Below are 18,373 nucleotides of genomic sequence, written 5' to 3' on the forward strand. Positions count from 1 at the left end.
GGCTGTGTGAGTTAACAAAGGCAAAGCACTCAGAAATGGTGCCTGGCAAATAGCGGCTGAAACATTCTAGTAATTAACATCCTTAAATATGAAATATTAACATTGCTGCTGTGTCATTTGTCTAACACGTGCCTCCTGAGCACCTTTTCAGGGGAAGCAGGACAGCTTGGAGCAGGTTAGAGCTCAAGCTGTCCTGGGCTCTAACGGGGCTTCAGTCCCAGGCTGAAACAGAGCTCCTTTCAATGGAAGTGTGGCTCTAGGGCCTTCCTGAGGTCTTCACCACAACCCTCCCTCAAGGGCTGGGGGTGAGGCTCCGGGGTGGGAGGTGCTTGGAAATGACTGTAGCCTTGCTCTTCTCTCTGCAAAGATGGGCCTGGAGCCTGGAACATCTGGTCTCCCAGCTCCAGGCCAATGCCTTCCTGTCTCCATGGCACTTCTGGAGGAACTTACAAACCTTGGACTCCTCCCCCTTCTATCTTCTGAGTCAGCCTGACCAGATTGCTCTTCCTGACTATTTGAGCCCAGCACAAATCAGTCTGTACTGGGTCAAGGGTAGGCGTGTGCTTAAAGGGTAAGGGACCAAAGGTAGCCTCAGGAACAAGGCCCTCCCCAAGCTCCCCCTCCCCACAGGCCCCAAGGACCTTCACCTCAGCTCATTGTGTCTGTCCCAGCAGGGCAGGGGAGCGGGCAGCTGAGCAATGCTGCCTCAGCCCCTATTCATCTCAGAGCCCAGGCAGTAGTAGGGGGATGCCCCCATGGACCCTGGCCTGCTCTCAGCTTGAGTCTCTGCTGAAATCCTGCGGGTGGGGTGAGGGGGCGGGGATGCCGAGGAGGCCCCAACAATAAAAGCCATCATCGACCACAGGTGCTTCCTGGATCCATCTTTTTGTCTGCCTGTTTTGAATTATCTCCCCAGCAGCTGCGGCATCTCCTGGACCCTGGGAATCTGGGGTTGCCGTGGGGGCTGGGGGAGGACAGGCTGAGCTGATGGCCTTCTGTCCTTCAAGGAGAGAGAAATCCCTCACCCCTTTCATGCATGCGGAATGGAGTCGGGGGACGGACTCCCTTGGGCACCACCACGCCTTTACAATTCTTGGGACCATGCCCAACATTCCCCGTGTCAGATGTCCCCAGCAGGAATTCCATGTAGACCACAGGGAGGAAAGAATAAGAGAGAGAGGAGTGGAGGGTGTTTCCAGGTTGAAGGGTTTCTGTGCACCACTGTATGGAATATGGATTCCACACCACATGCTTAATTGCACGTCAGTGCCTGCTGCAGCCAGCTCCATTCGCTTGTGGGCGACATTAAAGAGAGGCCAGATCTGTGCCAGGCACTATGTTAAGACCTCATCTCTCATCCTCATGACAACCCTATGAAGTGACTACCTTCTGCTTATAGCCAGCAGCTGCTTGGACGCTTGTGTCCCTGTCCTTGGCTACACAGCCTAGAAGGTGCAGAGCCGGGGACTGAACCCACCTTAGAGCCCAGGACAGCTTGAGCTCTAACCTGCTCCAAGCTGTCCTGCCTCCCCTGAAAAGGTGCTCAGGAGACGCGTTAGACAAATGACACAGCAGCAATGTTAATATTTCATATTTAAGGATGTTAATTACTAGAATGTTTCAGCCGCTATTTGCCAGGCACCGTTTCTGAGTGCTTTGCCTTTGTTAACTCACAAAATCATCGTGATGCAGCTCTGAGGCATTGGCTGTAATATCCCCATTTTTCAGAGCAGGAGACTGAGGTGCACCACATTACAAGTTAGGCAACTCACCTCAGGCCCCTCAGCCAGAGCTGCTGAGTGAACAAGCCCTTGACCAAGGTCAGATACGGAACCAGACGCCCACTCAGGGCTCACTCCTACTAGTCTGGGCTGAAATGTCACCAACAGGGACCAGACTGTCCTCCCTGCCAGCCCCCTCCCATGGCTCACGCTGTCCCTCGTGACTCTGCTTTATTTTTCTCCTCAGCAATTATCACTGTCTGACATCATGCACATTTTCCTCTCTGTCTCCTGCTTTAGAATATTAGCGCCAAGAAGGCAGGGCCTTTGCCTATTTTGGTCACTACTGACACTCACTGCCTAGAAAGTTCCTGGTGCAGGGTAGATGCTTAATAAATATTTATTGTATCAATATTGGGCTTCCTTTGTGGCTCAGCTGGTAAAGAATCTGCCTGCAATGCGGGAGACCTGGGTTAAATCCCTGGGTTGGGAAGATCCCCTGGAGAAGGAAAAGGCTACCCACTCCAGGATTCTGGCCTGGAGAATTCCATGGACTGTATAGTCCATGGGGTCACAAAGAGTCGGACACGACTGAGCGATTTTCACTTTCACACACTGAGTCAATACATGAAATAAAGAATCAAAGCTCTCTCTCTAACACCAGGCAATGGTTTTCCTGGGTGCCTCTCAGCGGGGCACCCTGGCACCTTCTCCTGCCATGACAACCCACCCACTGAGTTGTGTGCCCTGTGACACGTGAATGACAGGATCCAACACGCATGGCTCACCTACCATTGTCCCTTTCCAGCCCTGTCGCCGGGAGCCCTGCACCTCCACCCGCGGGGACCTCGGCGAGCCCCGCCTCAGCGACCCCAGCTGCTGCCCTGCCCGCGGCTCCCTCAGCACCCCCCACCGCCCCACCGGAGGAGGAGGACCCAGCGCTGTCCCCACACCTGCTGCTCCCCGACAGCCTCAGCCAGCTGGAGGAGTTTGGACGGCAAAAGAAGTGGCTCAAGCGGCAGAACAAACACCAGCGGCCGCGGCAGTTCAGTGACCTCTGGGTGCGCATCGAGGACAGGTGAGCTGGGAGGCAGGTCAGCCGGGAGCTGGGCCGCTCTCTGGCCAGCCTACCTCAGACCCACCAGGGTCAGACGCACTCTGTTATCCACGAGTCCGGCTCTGAGGAAGCGTGGCGGGTGGGCGCTCGATCGGAATAGGCTCGTCCCCTGTTCATCCGGCAGGGTTTGCGGAGCATGCGCACACCTGACTTGTCAGTTTCCCACAGTTAAAGGTGAGTGAATAGCAGCTCCCTTCAGGCGCAGCGGACAAAACTGCTTTGCCCTTAGCTTTCCCGGAGGCACCTGGGGTGCACAGCAGGCCCCATTTGTCCCAGGAGCCAGAAGGTGAAAGTAGGAGAAAATGGAACAGGCTGGTTACATCAGAAGGCTGTGAGCTCCCTAGACCTGGATGGATGGTCTGAGCAGCCAACCTCTGCAGCGGGTCAGAGAGATGGCAGGTGAAGGCCACAGGCTCCTTAGGAGGGGCTGAGGGGTTTGTGATATCCGTGTTCAGGGCTGGCGGGGGCCACAGTCGTCCTTCTCTGTCCTCTGCCCATGTCCCCCTGCAGCAATCCCTTGGCCTGTCTGTGCTACACAGCTCCTGCTGGAACCAAGACGCTGCCTTCCAACCTCCACCAGCAGGCCCAGCACTGGGTGGTCTCCCTAGATTCCACTTTGGGGCAGAAATCTCCACATCTGGTGAACAGTGTCACCAGAGCAACCAGGACGTCCCAGGGAATAACCGCCGGGGAGGGCAGAGTCCTGCCCACCGTGGTAGCCCAGCGCTGGAGGTTGTGTGCCCAGCGCCAGACGTTGTGCCCAGTGCCAGGCCCTTGGAGACTCAGAGTCTCCACCCAGACCCTAAAGATCATTATCTGGGGTTTTCCTCAGCATCCCTAGATAGAATCTCCTTGGGTCCTTGTTAAATGATATCCCAGGCCCCATCGTGGCCCTGATATATGGGGACAGGCTGCACTGGAACTAGAAAGCTGCTTGTTGAATGTGTGCTAGAGTCTTCTGAGCAGCTTTGGGAAACGTGGATCCAACTCTGAGTTTACCAATGGTGAACCAAGGGCTGGGGTGGGGGCTTGTCCAGGGTTGCACAGGAATTCCCTTCAAGATCCTCCCTCAGCCAGGTCTCTGAGTCATAGACAGAAAGCTGACATAGTCAGTCTACAGCCTTAATGTGCAGCCTGTGCAATGTCTTAAAGAGCCTTCCAGCCAGTAAGAGTCGAGTCCATTGCTGATTTGGGCCTACATTGGTTTCAGAGCGCCTGCCTTGGGTTGCTGGGAAACACGCTTCTTCAGGGGTCCCACGGGCCCGCCCTGCCCAAGGTGGGGTCACTGCTGTAGCTATATTGGCCTCGACACATTTGGCTCCTGTGCCGGCATGGTCTGCCTCCTTCAAACCAGGAACAAGAGCACAGCGTTACCAAGAGCCGCTCCTCAGCCCTGGAAAGGGCTCACAAGCCACCAGGGAGCGGCTGGCAGCCCATGAAACCTCCCAGTCAGGCCATTCACCCTGGGCCCCGATCAACCTGCCAGGTGACCAGACACGGCCAGCAGTGGGTCTGGCCCTTGGGGTGACAGCAGGGAGGCTGGGCTGTCAACTCCAGCCACAGACCCCCAGCTCCTAACCACGTCTGAAAGGTAAATTTCAGCAAATGACTCCAAACGGTTTCCTTTTCACAAAATGTCTCTCTGGAATACAGAGCCTGGTTTCAGGAGAAGAAAACAGCTTTTCTTTGACTAGAGGGATCCCTTCTCAGTCCCAATAGATAAACTGTGGTTGGATAACTTTCTTCCATCTGGTTGGATTAGAGAAGAAGAGTTCCACCAACAGGCAGCCTGTTTGTTGCAAGTTTCTCTGTGTCACAGGGAAGCCAGCGCTGAGGTCCCCGAGGACCTAGAAGCAAGGGCCCAGCTCCCGCCACTCCCAGGTCTCACCCTACCCACCCTCGTAGAGCTTCCAAGTTTGCCATTCTCCAAGAGGAAGCAGAGGAGGCCTCTCTGGAGGGGACCTGGAGTCCATTGCAGCCCTTCTGGCAGTACTGGGTTCCTTGGAGCGTTCATTCCATTCAGGGTTTTCTCGATTTGCTTCCCCCTCTGCCTGCAATGCAGGAGGCCCAGGTTCCATCCCTGGGTCGGGAAGGTCACCTGGAGGAGGACATGGCAACCCACTCCAGTCTTGCCTGGAGAATTCCACGGATAGAGGAGCCTGGCGGGCTACAGTCCATGGGGTCGCACAGTCAGACACGACTGAGCACAGAACAGTTGTCCACCCCGCCGGCTCCATCCTCCGCTCTCCATTCCCTCTGCCTGACCTCATCTTCCACCCGTGATCTTGAAGCGAGGTCTCCCCGGGTCTCCGGCCCCCAGTCACGCCCCAGCACAGCGCCCTCCTCAAGCCTGAGATTCTCAGAGCTTTCCCTTGCCACCCACCCCTCACCGGGTACACTTGGATGCAGAGCTTCTGCCCTCCTCCTGTGGGACCCCTGGGGCATCCTGGCTGAGCTGTGTGCTGCCCCCCAGCGGACTGTGCATGGCCCACCCCCACCTTTGTCCTTGCTTCTCTGAGGGGAGATGGGTATGAGTGGACATTTGCTGAGCTCCTGCTGTGCCAGCTGCTTACATCCATCACGACCCCCAGTCCTGTCAAGAGTCCCGGAAGTCAGCTTCGCTTGACTAAGGAGAAAACTGAGACTCAGTGAGGTCAGGTAACTTGCCCAAGACCATGTGTCAAATCAGGTTGTTGTTGCTGTTGTTGTTGTTAAGTCGGTCAGTCATGTCCGACTCTTTGTGATCCCATGAACTGCAGCACACCAGGCTTCCCTCTACTTGACCATCTCCTGGAGATTGCTCACACTCATGTCCATTGGGTTGGTGATGCCATCCAACCATCTCATCCTCTGTGGTCCCCTTCTCCTGCCTTCAATCTTTCCCAGCATCAGGCTCTTTTCTAATGAAGTTGGCTCTTCACATCAAGTGGCCGAAGTATTGGAGTTTCAGCTTCAGTCCTTCCAATGAATATTCAGGATTCAAGTCAGGTAGGGAGTCAGAAGCTGCAGCCAGGTCTGTCAGATGCTGAGAGTCACAGTCGTCCAGCAGCGTGCAGACGCCCCTGATGTCCTTGCCTGACAAGCGTCTCCCTCCTCCTCCCCTTCCTCCCCACATCGATTCCCCCTGCCCCGGCTCCCACAGCCCCCGTCCTCACCCCTCCCGCACTGTCCATGGGTGCCTCGGGTGCCCCTGTCCTGGCATGCTCTCACACAGGGAGCAGTTCCTCACTTGCGTCTAGGTTGGGAGGCCCTGGGGATCAGAGCTGGGCTGGACTTTTCTGGGTCACCAGAGGCCTCGTGGAGCGTTTGTTGACCACATGCATGAGTCAGAGAAGCAGGGAAAGAGTGAGGAGGGGGCTGAAGAGCCCGACCAGGACTCCACCTGGAGCAGGCTGGCCTCCCCTCGCCCCTCATTACCCCAAATGTAAACATGATGAAGGAAGTTTAGAGAAGCAGCAGCTCGTGGCAGGATGATTTATGGGGACCCGAGGAAGGGGTGGGGCATATGTCTGCAGATGGTTGAGCGGCTGTGGTGGAGCTGCCAGGGAACCCCCTGCGTCTGTCAGCCGGAGGGGGGGCAACAGGGCAGTGGCATGACCAGCAGGGGGCAGGTCAGGGCGCAGTCGATTCCCACGCAGGCTCTGTGCAGGCCACTGCCCCGATCGGTCAGATCTGCGACAGTCCTCGTTCTCTCCTTTTGCACAGTTAGTGCCTCGGCTGTCCCCTGTAGGTCACACCAGCTCTGATGTTTCCCAGTCCACTGCTGGGCCTCTGGGGTATGTGTGTGTGCTCGGGCGCTGGGGGAGGGGGGGAGTTGAATAAGTGAGGAAGCAGGACGCTGGGACTGTCATGAGGGAGCAGGTGCAGGGTAGAAAGCGTTTCTCGAGCTCTGGGCACGGCCAGAAGCCAAGCACAGAGGTGGGCGTTTGTATGTGGTGGACACAGAGCCCTGCGGGCGCCACCACACAGGAGTGGGGGTGCAGGACACACATGAGCAGGGGATCATTGGCCTCCTGGGCCTCGGTTTCCCCCCGAGGTCTGAGCAGATGGCCCAAGGCCCCGCAGAGAAGGAGAGAACTGTGTCCTCTTGCCCTGGGCCCCTGGGAGGCCTCTGCACACTTTTCGCTGGCCTGCCGGCCTGCCCTGAGGTTCTCCAGCTCAGCTTTCTCACAGCACAGCCAGGCTGTCTCCCGGGACTAGACAGGGTGCTCAGCGTCTCTTCATGATGCCAGGACCCCATCTGATCAGAGAACAAGATCACTCAGTGGATGAGAACATATATGAATTTGGGCAGCATCTCCCCAGCCCCTCCTCATCCTTGCTCTGAGGCTTAGAGTAAAAAGATGGTGCTTACAGAGTGGTGAGCTGGCATTAGGCCACTGGTGACACTCAGGAACAGCTGTCCCCCCATTGGTGGCTGACTCTCAGAGTCCGGTCTAGGGCACCACCCGCCCTGTCCCCCAGCGGGAAACGGCTCCTGGGCCATCAACCCACCTCAGGCTTAAATGACCCCCTGGGTGAGCAGCACACAGTTAAACAAGAATGTGATGGCCACGTGCAGGGTGCCCAGCCCACATGCAGTGCTGGTGGGGACTAGAGCAGGAAGAGCCTTGGATCATGGCTGGGCAGGGGCTGCTCCCAGCTATGGTGCAGCTGAAAGAGCCCTGCAGCCATGGCCAGCCTGCCTGTGCCTGGCAGGGAATCCAGTCAGTGAGGGGAGGAAGGTCGGTGACCCTGAGGAGTGAAGTGACCCAGGGAAGCTGAGAGGGAGGTGAAGGCAGTCCTGACAGAGAAGACCATGTGGCCAATGGCCTGGAGGCTGGCATGGGCCTTAGATATCAGGACAGGGAGCTGTGGGCATACCGGTCACTTTAGACTTCTGCCTGCATCTGCCCAGTCTACCCAGATGGTTCCAGCCTGACCACATCGCGAGGGCCACGCCAAGCCAGCAGGGCCACCCATCAGCCAGGCCCTCATGCCTCCAGCTCTATCTCCATTTTGTCTCCTTGGAGCCCTCTGAGGAGCCCACCTGCTTGTACTGCAAGAAAGCCACAGCCCCAGGACTCCCCAGACCCAGTCCTGGGTGGTTCTTAGGGACCCTCTAGTGCCAGGATGGGGGCCCTACTCCAGGAAGCCCCGCAGTGGGGCCTCAGGGAAGCCAGCTGCCGCATCTCAGCCACCAGCCCTGCGTTCCTGTGCATTATACCTTCCGCTTCTGCCTGTGATCCCACTTCTGGCTTCTGCAGCTCGAAAACACTTTAAAGCCAAGGGTCTGTTTCTGCTCCTTCATTGTACACAGGGAAACTGAGGCCTTGAGGGCAGGACTTGCCCAAAGTCATACATGGGACAGGGACCTCGGGCTCTTGCCTTCACCCAGGCAGAGGGCCCTTGCCCACACCAGGGACCCTGTCAGCTCTGAGCACACCCGGCCCTTGGAACCAGCCAGCTGCAGAGCCTGGGAGCACTCGGGGTGTTTGGTTTGGCTTCAAGGCCGCTTTGCCATGAGACGATTTTCCCCAGCATGGGCCTGGGGCAGGGCTGGGATCTGGACTGAGGCCTGGGCTTTCTAGAGGGGGCCCAAGAGGTGGGGGCATCTGGAGAAGATTTCTGCCCACCGCAACCCACCCCCCAGCAACCTCACTCCATTTCCCTGGGACTCCTTCCAAACATATAAAACCCCTACTCAGGCTCCAAGGGGGAGCTTGCATCTTTGGTTTTCAAAGTGAGAAAGCAAATGCCTTTGGGCACCTTGTGAGACAGTTTTCAAGATGTCTATTTGTCTTCCTTCTTACAGGGGGGCTGCCTGCAGCCAGCCTTGGTTCCCATTCTGGGCATCCCAGGTGGCAGCCCAGCCTCCCTTCTGAGGCCAGCCTTCCTGGCTTCTTGATCTGAAAAGATAGGGCAGCAGCTGGGAGGGACTTTTCCCTAGAAAAGAAAGGGAGGGAAGGGGCTGTGGTAGTGGCCCTGCTGGGTATGTCAAGATCCCCTCCGAGGGCTGAGACCACAGGGGGCATCCTCTCTGACCCTGGCAAGCCTCCATCTGCAGGTGTGTGAGGTCTCACAGGAAGCACCACACTTCACTCCCAGGCTCTCCATCTCCGCAGTTAGGGATGGCACCTCAGCCCACCTGAGGCTGGGGAGGCAGACAGTCCATTGCACATCTTCAGGCTCAGTTTCCCCATCTTGGAAATGGGAATAATGAGACGACACATGTATAGCATTGAGCACAGGGTCTGCCAGCGTACAGGAAGTGCTCCATACACAGAGGACGCTATTAATGAGAGAGATGAAGACACAAATGTCATAATCAGCCAATGCCATATAGCAGTCCCAGTGTACCAGGCACTGTTTTGTACATAATGCCTCATGTTCAAAACCCACTCAAGCCTCATGTGCAGAACTAGGTGCCAATGGCAGTGTGAGCAGTGAGAAATATGAAAGGCTTCACAGGAGCTTCAACTCTTCCAGGGGCCTTGGGGCTTGGAGGACAGATCAAAGAGGTGAGGGGACATGGAATCAGGCCTTCAAAGGCGAGTCAGAAAATGGCAGGACATTAGATGTGACTGGGGAGGGTAGTGTTCCTGAGAGAGCCCGGGAAGGGGAGGTCAGCCCACACCAAATCATGTGAGAGGTCTCAGGTGCTCCGAAGGCTGGCATGGGGTGGGAGGCAGGACAGGCCAGACTTGGGGGGTGGTCATAAGGAGCATCTGAAGCCGTCTGCCCCCTCTTTCTTGTGCCATCCACAGAGTCTCTGTCCAGAAACACCTTCCTGCCACCCATGGTGCACGTGCACCCTCCTCTCCTGATTAGGTCTCTGGGAATTTCTAAAGACAGGAACACACTGGTAACAACTGTAGAGTCCAGGGTGAGAAGATGTGGTGGGTTCCTGCAGCCACAGCATGACTGGGAGTAGAGCAGAGATGGAGGGTCAGGGCAGAGAGTGACAAGCCCCTTCACTGCCAAGTACACACACGGATCAGAAGTCCCGATCCATGTACAGACAAGGATGTGCTTGAAACCCATGGGCTCCTCTGCCCCTCCCCCACCCCCGACCGAGGCTAAGCCAGGGTGGGTGAGAGGGTCTGGCTGGGACAGAGATGAGGCTGGGCTGCAGCAGTGATGGTTACAGGGCTCACCACAGTGATGTGGCCAGTGGTTGGGGTCTCATGCCCAGCACGTGAGAACACAGCCAAGATGGCACGGGGACTCCTGGCTGATCTGGGGCATGAGCAGCCCATCAGGGAGAGGGGTAAGCACTGGAGAGCAGGCAGTGTTCTACAGGGAGGAGGCTTCCTGTTCTGCAGACAGCCAGAGAGAGGCAGGCTCCCTGCCAAACTGTCAGCTGCTAGAGAGCACCCACTGGGTGCCCAGTTCAGATCCCGTCCCTGCTGTGTGTCCTGGAGCAAGTTATTAATGCTTACCCTCTTTGTGACTCTGTTTCTTCACAAGTAAAATGGGATAATGGTCTTTCCTGCTTCGTAGCGCTGTCTTGAGGATTAGCAGTGCCCTACTGATGCTGGGAAAGATTGAGGGCAGAAGGAAAAGAGGGCATCAGAGGATGAGATGGCTGGATGGCATCACTGATGCAATGGACATGAACTTGGGCAAACTTTGGGAGATGGTGAGGGACAGGATGCCTGGTGTGCTACAGTCCATGGGTGGCAAAGAGGTGGACGCGACCAGGTGACTGAACAGCAGCAGCGTGCTGGCACAACTGTAGCAGGGCCCTTAGTGCGTAAGTGCTCTTCTCACCACTGGAGACGCCCTCAGCCATAAGCAAGCTGGCCTCGCCGCCTTCACAGGGTCACCCCTTCTGCGAGGCCATCCTGGCTCCACACTGGGCTGGGGCCTCTCTGCGTGTCCCTGGCCTTTCCCTCCCAGCCTTGACCTTCCAGGCTGACGGGGCTTGTCAGATCCTCCACCTGCATCGCCATCTGCCTTCCGCTGCCTGGGGCTGCACAGGGCAGGGGTAGGTCCATCACCTGTGGGCCCAGTCCTTTCCTTTATCCGGAGCCCTCTCCCTCTTGGTCTCTCTTTGTTACGCCTCCATCCTTGTCCTGTGTCCTCCCCAGTCCCTGCCTTTCTCTCTGCCCCCTCTCTTTCTTCATCATTTCCTATCTCCCCAGGACCTGAGCCGGTAACCTGGTCCCGGCCCCCCGCCCTCCCCTCCACTTCCCAATTCCACCAAGTGCTGGCCTCGGCCCGCCAATTCCTTCTGTACTTCACTGCTTTTTATTTCTCTGTCTCACTCTCTTGTCTCTGTCCTTCCGTGTCTCTTTCACATGGGCTTTCTTGAGCCAGGAACCTCACCTGTGACCTCCCAACTGGCTTCTGTTCTGATCAGTTCGTGAGTGATCACCTTCACCAGCACTCGCTGTGATGATGCAGAGTGAGGTCACCAGGGCCCCTGCCCCCAGAGGCACCGCCCCACTCCCTCTCTGAGCTGGCCTTGTGGAGCCTGTTTTCTCATCTGGTGAGACCCGAAGAACATTTGTTTTGAGGACCAGAGATACTGCTGGTAGTAAAGTGTAGACTGAGGAGGGGAGGGCAGCAGGAAGCCCAGGGCCCCTGCGTACATAAGTGTGAGGACTGCCTGCCGCAGTGTGACTCCAGATGGATCTCTCCCAAAACACTTCACTGCTTTCTGCCCGGGACTCAGTTCTCTTGAGTGGTCACACTGGAGGCTGGCTGTGTGGCTCTGGGCTGCTCACGTTCCGTGTCTGAGCCCTCTGTTTCCTTCTCCATTTTATGAGGGGAGAAAACCCAGATTCAACAAAAAGTTGGACCTGAATTCTAAGATGACAGCCCAGGACAAGACTATTGAGCAGCTGTCCCACATTCCATGTATCTCTCTCCCTCCAGCACCACAGCCTCGCCACCCCCACAGCCCTTCCAGACCACGCACAGCTCCGGGACCGCCAAGCCCCCCTTCCAGCTCTCCGACCCACTCCAGCAGCAGGAAGAGCCAGCACCCGCCAGCAGCTCAGCGCCCAGCCACTCCCTGGCCACCCTGGGCTTGCTCCCTGCCATTGCTGCCAGCATAGTAGCCTCCTTCCTGCTGCACACCCTCGGACCCTCCTGACCTCGGCCACATGCCTGCCCGGAGCAGAGAAAGAAGCCAGAGAAACCGACGGGAAGGTCTGCAGCCACACCCACTGCCCCGCCACCCTCCAGGGGTGCTTGACACCTCTCGGGCAGTCCAGATGGGATCCGTTAAAACACTAGAGCTTTATTGTACCTGACTTACATCTTCTTTTTTGTAGAAGGATCTTAATTTCCCATAGTGCTATGGGGCTCTTTTGTAAAATATGTGTCCATATTAAAAAAGAAAAATGTATTTATTCTACTGATAAAACTATTTTTATGTGGCCGATGTTAATAACTAGCCCCATCGCCAACCCAGGAGGTGAACCCAGGTTGCCAGGACAACTGCGACCTTGCAGGGACGGTGGCTTTGAACTGGCTAGCTCCTGGATCAGTGGAGTCCTCCAGCGTGCCAGTTTGGCTTCTCCCGCCATGGGGTCCTCAGAGGGAGAGGCAGGCAGACAGGCTTAGCTTTTGTGAAACTGGACTTGGGAGCCAGAGATGTGAACGCTGACGGTCCTTCCTTCCCCTGGATGCATCCTGGGGCTGGGAAGGTACTTTAGGAAAGAGAATGCTGCTATTTTGAAAACCCTGAGTGTCTGTGAACTGGCCCTCCAGAACTCTTGGTAAGTGTTCCGACCAAAGCACTGGGGTTGGGGAAGGGCTGTTGGCGCTGAGGGAGGAGGTCCCCCCAGCCCCAAGTGACAGATGGTTAAACTGAGATGGTTAAACTCACCAAAGAGAAGAAGGTGGTTGCCCAAGGTCACAAGCAAGTGGGAGATCCGGGGTGTGAGTCTAGACCCCCCCGTTCTGGCTGGTATCATTAATCCATCTCGGCTTATAGGAGAGGCTGTTGAAGTCGTGACCAAATGGAGTGAGCTGAGCCAAAGGACAGGAGCACAGAAGTGCAGTTTCAGAGACAGGGCCTCTAGGAATTCCATGGTAATGATACTCATAATGAGAGCTGCCATTAGCTCAAAGTCTGGCAGGCATTTTGCACACTCACTTTATCATGGATCCTCACGCCAGTTCTGTGAGATGTGATTGTCCCCATTTCACAGATGAGGAAACTGAGCCCCTGTACGAGATAAAGGGACTTGTTCAGTGTTCCCCAGCCAGCACCTGGCCCTAGATCAGGGTGACTCAAAAGCAACACTTGTCTCTTGGACCATGTCTGTCAGGTTCTCTGTGCAGAGGAAAGTTCCAAGGGAGGCCGATCTCACCAAATGGGCCAGCACACGCTTCTTACTGCAGCCAAAGAGACCGCTTGGCTACAGTCATCATGTTGGTCCCTCCAGCCAAAGGGCTCTGGCAGCAGGCTCTGCCACGTGTCCCATGCCCCAACTTGTCTTATCCTGGAGCCAATGAGAGGCTTTCCTGCCAAATCAGTGAAGCTGGAGGATAGTTGTGATGGGCCTGCAGAGACTGAGCAGCCAAATGGGGGCAGGCAGGCCACCGAGACTCAGAGAAACGGACCAGCTCCTCTGTCCCCAGGGTGACAGCCAACAAGACAGAGGGCCCGGGTTGGCTGCGTCCCAGCCCTCGACCCTCACTGGGCTGGCAGCTCATTAGTTACAGTGTCCTGGAATGCAAGAGCGGAAAGGGCCCTCATTTGACAGAAAAGAACAGTGAGAAGATAGGCCCAGAGAGGTGAGGTACTTTCCCAAGGCTGCACAGCTGGGCAGGTCTGCTGATGCTAGCTCAGTGCTCCTCAGCGACGCCACACCATGGGCTTCCCTAGCAGGCCTGGTAGTGTCTGATTAGCATCAGTGCCATTGTGCCCAGCTTGGCAGCTGCCTCCTATCTGAGACAGTAGGATTCTGGGCAACTCATTGGATGGTCAGAAGCCCCAGGGGCATCTTGGCAGGCAGCTGAATTCTTTTCAGTTCTGACCCAAATGAATATGTTTGAACTTGAGACCTGGCAGGAGCCCTGAGCTCTGCTTCACAGGGTCCAGCCAGCCCCGTGGGTACCACACTGTAAACTGAACTTGACCCCGGCCAAGGCTGGAGTCCATTTATCCTTGGCAGAAATGTGACTTCCTATTTCTGAGCCGGAAGGGGCTTAGCTGACTTTTAAAGCAGGCTCAGAAGGCCTGTTGGACATCAAATAGATGGCGCGGAGTGCTATTTGGATGAGATAAGTGTAAAGGAATTAGAAACACAGAGGCCAGATTTCCCTCTGTTCAGGGCAGAGTGTGGCATGAGATGTATTGAGATGGAGCCCGAGGTTAATTAAAGATGAAGCACTTGGTAAACAGTCCAAGCACCTGACCACATGCCCAGATCTGTGCCAGGCATGGGGCCAAAGAGGTAAATTAATGCAGTGTGTGATTATCAAACACACACAGTGCCAGGCTCTGCGCTGGGGCCAAATCTAGCCGCCTTTCTTGGCCTAGAGAAGTTCATCATCAAAAGGCAACAAGCAGCCCAATCCCAGGTTCTTAGAAGGAACTTTACAGGTCATTCTGTCCAGGCCCCTGACCATAGGCAGGTTCCCCAGATCCCTCCTCTGAGCAGGTCTGGGAGATCCCAAGCTGTCCCTCCACCAAGTACTCGAGTGTTTAAAGAAAGCCACATGGGCCGCAGACGGATGGGCCGCCTGATCAGGTAGACACATGCTGATGGGACAGCCAGAGCCAGTGTGAGTTAGACATCTGCAGCCCACATCCACTGTTCCCTGAGGAACCACCACTGGCCAGGATTTGAAACTTACATCCCTCAAGTCCCCCCAAGCAGTAGAGAACTTGCTGACTTATACTTCCAAAGACCAGAGGCATATGGACAGAAATCTGCACAGCTGGGACATTTGAATTCTCTCTTCCTGGGCCAGGGAACCATCATTCCGTCCACAGTCACTCACGTGATTTGGAATAATCCACCCACCACTGCTGACATTTTTTTCTGGCATATTATATGTGCCTCTCCTCACAAAATGCCCCTGTTTCTCTGAGAGCATTGTTAAGATCCTAAATCCTTGGCTTAGGACTCTTCCCTTTGACCTTGAGGCAGGCAGAGGAGATCAAGGACTGAGAGCCAGCGTGTTCCTGGTGGCCCTGGGTCCTGTCCCCCAGAACGGCTGACGGAATGACCAAGGGGCTTTCTAGGTCAGGTCAGCATGGCCCTGTCTCCTGATCTCCCTCCAGGCTGTTCTGAGCACCAGCAATCCTGTGAAGGCGGGGACCGTGAAGGTGTACAAGTCAAGCTGCAGGAAGCTGCAAAGGGCCACCAAGGGCCCCACCAGCTCTGAGTGTCAAAGATCTGGAGTCTATGAAGCGTAGCCAGACTGAAGCATATTTGTCCTTCCCACGACAGACAGGCTGTTTCACATATGCTGTTTCCCAGGCCTGGAAATGCCTTTCTTTTACCCCTAACTGCTCATCCTTTGAGGATCAACTCAGATAGCACATCCTCCAGGAAGCCCTCTGCACTGACTGTGTCTCTGCTCTCCTATCATACTATGAGCTCCTCAATGGCAAGGGTCTTGTGAATTCATCCCTGTATCCTCACTGGACACAAAAATGCCACCCAAGAGATGTGAAGAGAAGGACGGAGGAAGAAAGGAGTGAATGAAGGAAGGAAAGGAGAGAGGCAGACCTTAGTTCTGCTGGTAGAAGGGTCTCCGCAAAGCCAAAGCTGTCGTAAGATGGCAGGTGTCCCTAGAAGTGGTGAGTTTCCCATCAGGAGTGGTGTGTGAGCAGGGGCAGTTGGCCCACTGGCTGGAGATGTGGTAGGAGAGCTGAAGCCTTGGCAAGGCAGTGGGGTAGGGTCCCTCCTGGCTCTTTAATACTCAGGTTCTTTGAACATTGTTATTTTTCCAAAAATTCATCTAAGCAGCCAAAAAAATCACCCGGGCTGGCTCTCTAAACCAGTAAGTTTCAGAAATCAGTCCAGCCCCACTCCCCCCACCCTCCACCCCCATTCTTCAACAGCCCAGCCGGGCCTGATGCGAATTGGCATGTTTGCCTGCTGCCCTGGGGCAGGGGGACTTCTGGGCAGTGGGGCAAGGCTGAACCGGAACCCAGGCCCCTGCTCCCAGCCCAGAAGTTCTTCCCTCCCTGCCTCGCCCTGACACTGGGGGAGAGAAAAGGAGGGCCTGAGAACCGACTGAGCCTTACCTGGCCCTTTCCCAGGAGCATCAGCACACCCTGAGCTCTCCCTCGTGTGTGTGTGCTCAGTCGTGCCCGACTCTGCAACCCTTTGCACTGTGGCCCGCCAGGCTCCTCTGCCCATGAGATTTTCCAGGCAGGAATACTGGACGGGGTTGCCATTTCCTCCTCCAGGGGCTTATCCTGACCCAGAGATTGAACCCATGTCCCCTGCGTCTCCTGCATTCCTGGCAGACTCTTTACCGATGAGCCACTGGGGAGGCCTCTCAGCTCTCCCTGCTCTTTTCTCCGAGTGTAGGCTGTTCCTTGCCAGAGATAGCCTAGATAGTCCTCCACTTTGCTGAGTGACCTTGGGCAAGTCCCCGGCCCTCTCTGAGCCTCCATCTCCTTATCTGTCACATGGAGACTTTGTTTCCTGCTTGGGGAATGCCAAGTGCAATCTTGGGGCTCCACAAAGGTGAGGCATTCCCCACTCCCCAGCCCTGTGCTCAGCTTTCCTCACAGCACCTGAGGGCTGCCGTGGGATCAGGAGCATATGGTAGGCAAGGAAGGTGACAGAGTAGAGTGCCTCGAAAGGCCCCTCCATCCCAAGTCCCACTGCGGGAAAGTGGACTTTTGAATAAGACTCTCAGTCTAAGAAGTTTCTGGTGGGGCTCTCAGCCATCTTGGGCCCCCAGTGGCTGGGGCGGCAGGGGCTGACTCCTGGTCAAGGGATGTTCTAGCCCAGAAAAAGGGAAGCCAGAGCCCCTGTGCCATTCCTGGGCCTCAAAGAGCTTGCAGGACGTCCCGGCCCGACTCTCACTGTGTGACACAGCTTCAGATCGTAATGTATTGGAAAGGTATTCCTGATGTTGTGCTTTTAATCACCTCTTCTTCTCACCTCTGTGAATTATCCTGAAGAGTTCTTTAAGAATATAATAGAAGACAAAGAAAGATGCTATTAATGTTATTTTGCCAAGAATATTTTTGTAGCATAATATATTAATAAAAGATATGATGACTTCCACGTGATAGTGTCTCTGCATGCTGATGGCTCCCCCTCCCGCAGGGAGCCGTGTGGGGAGTCACCTTTGCTTAGAGGGCCAGGACCTGAGGCGGTGGTGCAGAGGACCTCGCATGGCCCCTTTTCCATGTAAAAATTCAGGCAGGTTCTGGGAGTGTGTTTGGGCAGGGGTCCAGCGGCTTGAGAGACTTCATACCACATGGGGTCTGTGGAGCTCTCTCCAGCTTTGTTCATCTGAACAATCAACCTGGAACCTGGCTTCACCCGTGGGGCCCCCTCGCTCACTTCTCACTCATCAGCACCTACTGATTCAACTTTGTTAACACTCTCACCTCTCTCCCTCCCCTGGCGCCAGCCTAGCCCAGGTGTCCTCACTCTCCCTTGCCAACTAGGGCTGTGTGCTCTCTGGCCCACTCTCCACCCCCCACCCCCTACAAGCCCGGCAGCCCAAGTGAAACCTATAAACCACAACAACGACCACAAACCTCCCTGGCTTTTGCAAATTACTGTTCCCAGTACACAAGTCAAGGTCACACAAGGCGCTCTGATAACCTCAACCTGCCCATGTCCCCAGCATGAAATTCACATCTTACCCATACCCCTCCTGGTTTCTAGCACTGCAGGATTGCAGGTTGTCTCCGTGTCTCCATCCTCTGCCTTTGCACACACTTTCCCCCGGTGCTCCTTTCTGTATCTCTCCCCCTCATTCATTGCTCTTGTACCTCCTGCACAACCCAGCTCCAACGGTGTCTGCTCCACGAGGCTTCCCTTAATCCTCAAGCCACGTCAGTACTTCTGTCCCTCCGGCCCCACAGCACCCCATTTACTGTGCACCTGAGTTGTGCAGAAATGACCTGCGTGTGGCTGTCCTTCCCCTTGACTTCCTGAGGCAGGCGCCGTGGTTGGTCATCTCTGTATTGTCAAGGCACAGGATTTGACATCTAGTGAGTGCTCATGGAAGAAAGACACAGTCAGTGAAGGAGGGGAGGAGGAAGAATGGGAGGCAAGACTTCAGGTAAACGATAGAGCTTTTATATCAGATATCACAGTGTTAGTTGGCCAGGATCTGCACAAGGTGACCGTACTGTAAGGGTCCACCCGGGAAGAGGCGTGGCCCCTGGGCCTCGGTGGCAGAAGGGGGCAGGTCACCTAGAGGTTTGGGGTGGGCAAAGTTTCTAGTTTTGAAATCCCAGAGCCTTCACCAGAGCCAATTCATTGACCATGTTCATGAGTCCTTGCTGGCTCCTATAATAATGTGGACTGCACTTGGGCGGCCTGTTCGCGAGACAGGTGACAAGATGCAACTGCAAGCAAATGCTTATTGAGCATCTATTATGCAT

At 55.6% G+C, this 18,373-nt stretch overlaps 1 protein-coding gene across 1 annotated transcript in view; it reads left to right on the forward strand.

Moving 5' to 3' along the window:
- TRABD2B (TraB domain containing 2B) overlaps positions 1–17,041 on the forward strand; it is a 227,319-nt gene extending 210,278 nt beyond the window's left edge. Inside the window, exons 6-7 of the mRNA XM_040231224.1 lie at positions 2,530–2,799; positions 11,701–17,041. Coding sequence (XP_040087158.1) covers positions 2,530–2,799; positions 11,701–11,920 — 490 coding nt within the window. The 3' untranslated portion in view covers positions 11,921–17,041. The remainder of the gene's footprint in view (positions 1–2,529; positions 2,800–11,700) is intronic.
- Positions 17,042–18,373: the final 1,332 nt, after the last annotated feature.

Source organism: Oryx dammah, unplaced genomic scaffold (assembly GCF_014754425.2).
Source record: "Oryx dammah isolate SB20612 unplaced genomic scaffold, SCBI_Odam_1.1 HiC_scaffold_28, whole genome shotgun sequence".
In the NCBI taxonomy this organism is placed as follows: domain Eukaryota; kingdom Metazoa; phylum Chordata; class Mammalia; order Artiodactyla; family Bovidae; genus Oryx; species Oryx dammah.